Here is a 1,514-nt window from a genome sequence, read left to right on the forward strand (position 1 = left end):
AGACGGTGAAGCCGACACCTCCGTTATTCCGTCATCTAAAACCCGAGGAATTATCGCGTCCTGGAATTTTACGCATATCACCGTATCAGTTTGGAAACTGAACGAACAATGCATTCTGCCGGCGACAACTAACTCACAAGGATGAAATACCTAGGCGATGACAGCCATACGCAAACGAGCCACTGTCATCTTGTCTTTGGGGAAAATCTAAGTCCGGTAAGCCTGAACGATTCTCACTCGCCGCGCGATTAGAAACCTCTCTCGGTCACCTTCGGAATTAACGGACGTCTTGTGGGGACGTGCGTGGCGCGCGTGTGAGTGCGTGTGAGTGAGTGACCAATAGCCTTTTGGAGAGAGAGAGAGAGAGAGACTGGATATAAACAGCATCCAGACATCCAGACAGCGAAAGTCGGTCCACCAGAATAGCCGCCTAGCTTCACTCCCAGCCCCGCAGACCCATGCAGGATGCCCGGGGAGCGCTGGGGAGTCCTGGTCCTGCTCAGCCCGAGTTCATGAAGCCCTGGGCGGCTTCGTCATGCGTCTCCTGCCCGAGCCCAGCGCCCAGTCCCTTCGGCTCCTCTTCCTCTTCGTCTTCGTGATGGGGGTAGCCCCGTCCCCGGCTCTCACAGCTGGCTGCCCCGACAGATGTGTGTGCGACGACCAGTTGGTGGTCCAATGCGCCGGGCAGGATCTCACTTTCTTCCCCAACGACCTCCCTCTCGCCACCCGGCAACTCATCATCTCCAACAACCGTATCGGTGACCTCCCAGCGCTGCAGCTCAACTACCTGTCCGACCTGGTCTACCTGGACTGCAGCAACAACTCTCTGACGGAGATCTCCGAGTCCACATTCGGGAACCTCCGGAAGCTCGCCTACCTGGACCTCTCGTTCAACACCCTGACCCAAATCGAGGACCGGACGTTCGGGCCTCTGGCGTCGCTGGTGATGCTTCGGCTGACGGACAACCCGGGATTGGCGGAGATGCACGCCGACGCGTTCGCGGAGAACATGGCGTTGCAGGTGCTGGACGTGAGCAGGAACAATCTGACGGGGCTGAATATCAGCACCCTGATCGCCCTGCCCGCCCTCCGGTCGCTGGGGCTGAGCGGGAACCCCTGGAGGTGTGACTGTGACACGGAGGACCTCTGTTTGTGGTTGCAGATTGAGGGCTTCAAGTTCCAAGGTGAGGAAGGATTGGATTGTGAAGTGGATCGATCTCTGTGTTGATTGTCCTTTTGGTTGATAACACTGTAATTTCGTCAACACCCTGCTCGAAATTGATCGTAGAAATCAATCAATAGCCAGTTGGTAGGAAAGATAGCCTATATTGATACATTTGGCCACCGTTGGGTGGTATTTAAACAATCTGTCGAGAAGTCTAAACACACATTTGCCCTCTACTGAGACTCTGAGCCAGAGACGCCCCAAGTTCTTATCACTCGTTACTGGCACATCAACTCATTTAGCTAATTTGATCTTGGGCTCCCCGTCAATAGTCCCTGACGGTCGGGCG

At 55.4% G+C, this 1,514-nt stretch overlaps 1 protein-coding gene across 1 annotated transcript in view; it reads left to right on the plus strand.

Moving 5' to 3' along the window:
- Window positions 1-529: 529 nt before the first annotated feature.
- The window catches only part of lrrc52 (leucine rich repeat containing 52), a gene marked incomplete at its 3' end in the record, with an annotated part of 13,728 nt that continues 12,743 nt past the window's right edge, over window positions 530-1,514 (plus strand). The window contains exon 1 of the mRNA XM_083671758.1: window positions 530-1,184. Coding sequence (XP_083527884.1) covers window positions 536-1,184 — 649 coding nt within the window. The 5' untranslated portion in view covers window positions 530-535. The remainder of the gene's footprint in view (window positions 1,185-1,514) is intronic.

This window comes from Argentina silus, assembly GCF_951799395.1.
Source record: "Argentina silus genome assembly, chromosome: 6".
Classification (NCBI taxonomy): Eukaryota; Metazoa; Chordata; class Actinopteri; order Argentiniformes; family Argentinidae; genus Argentina; species Argentina silus.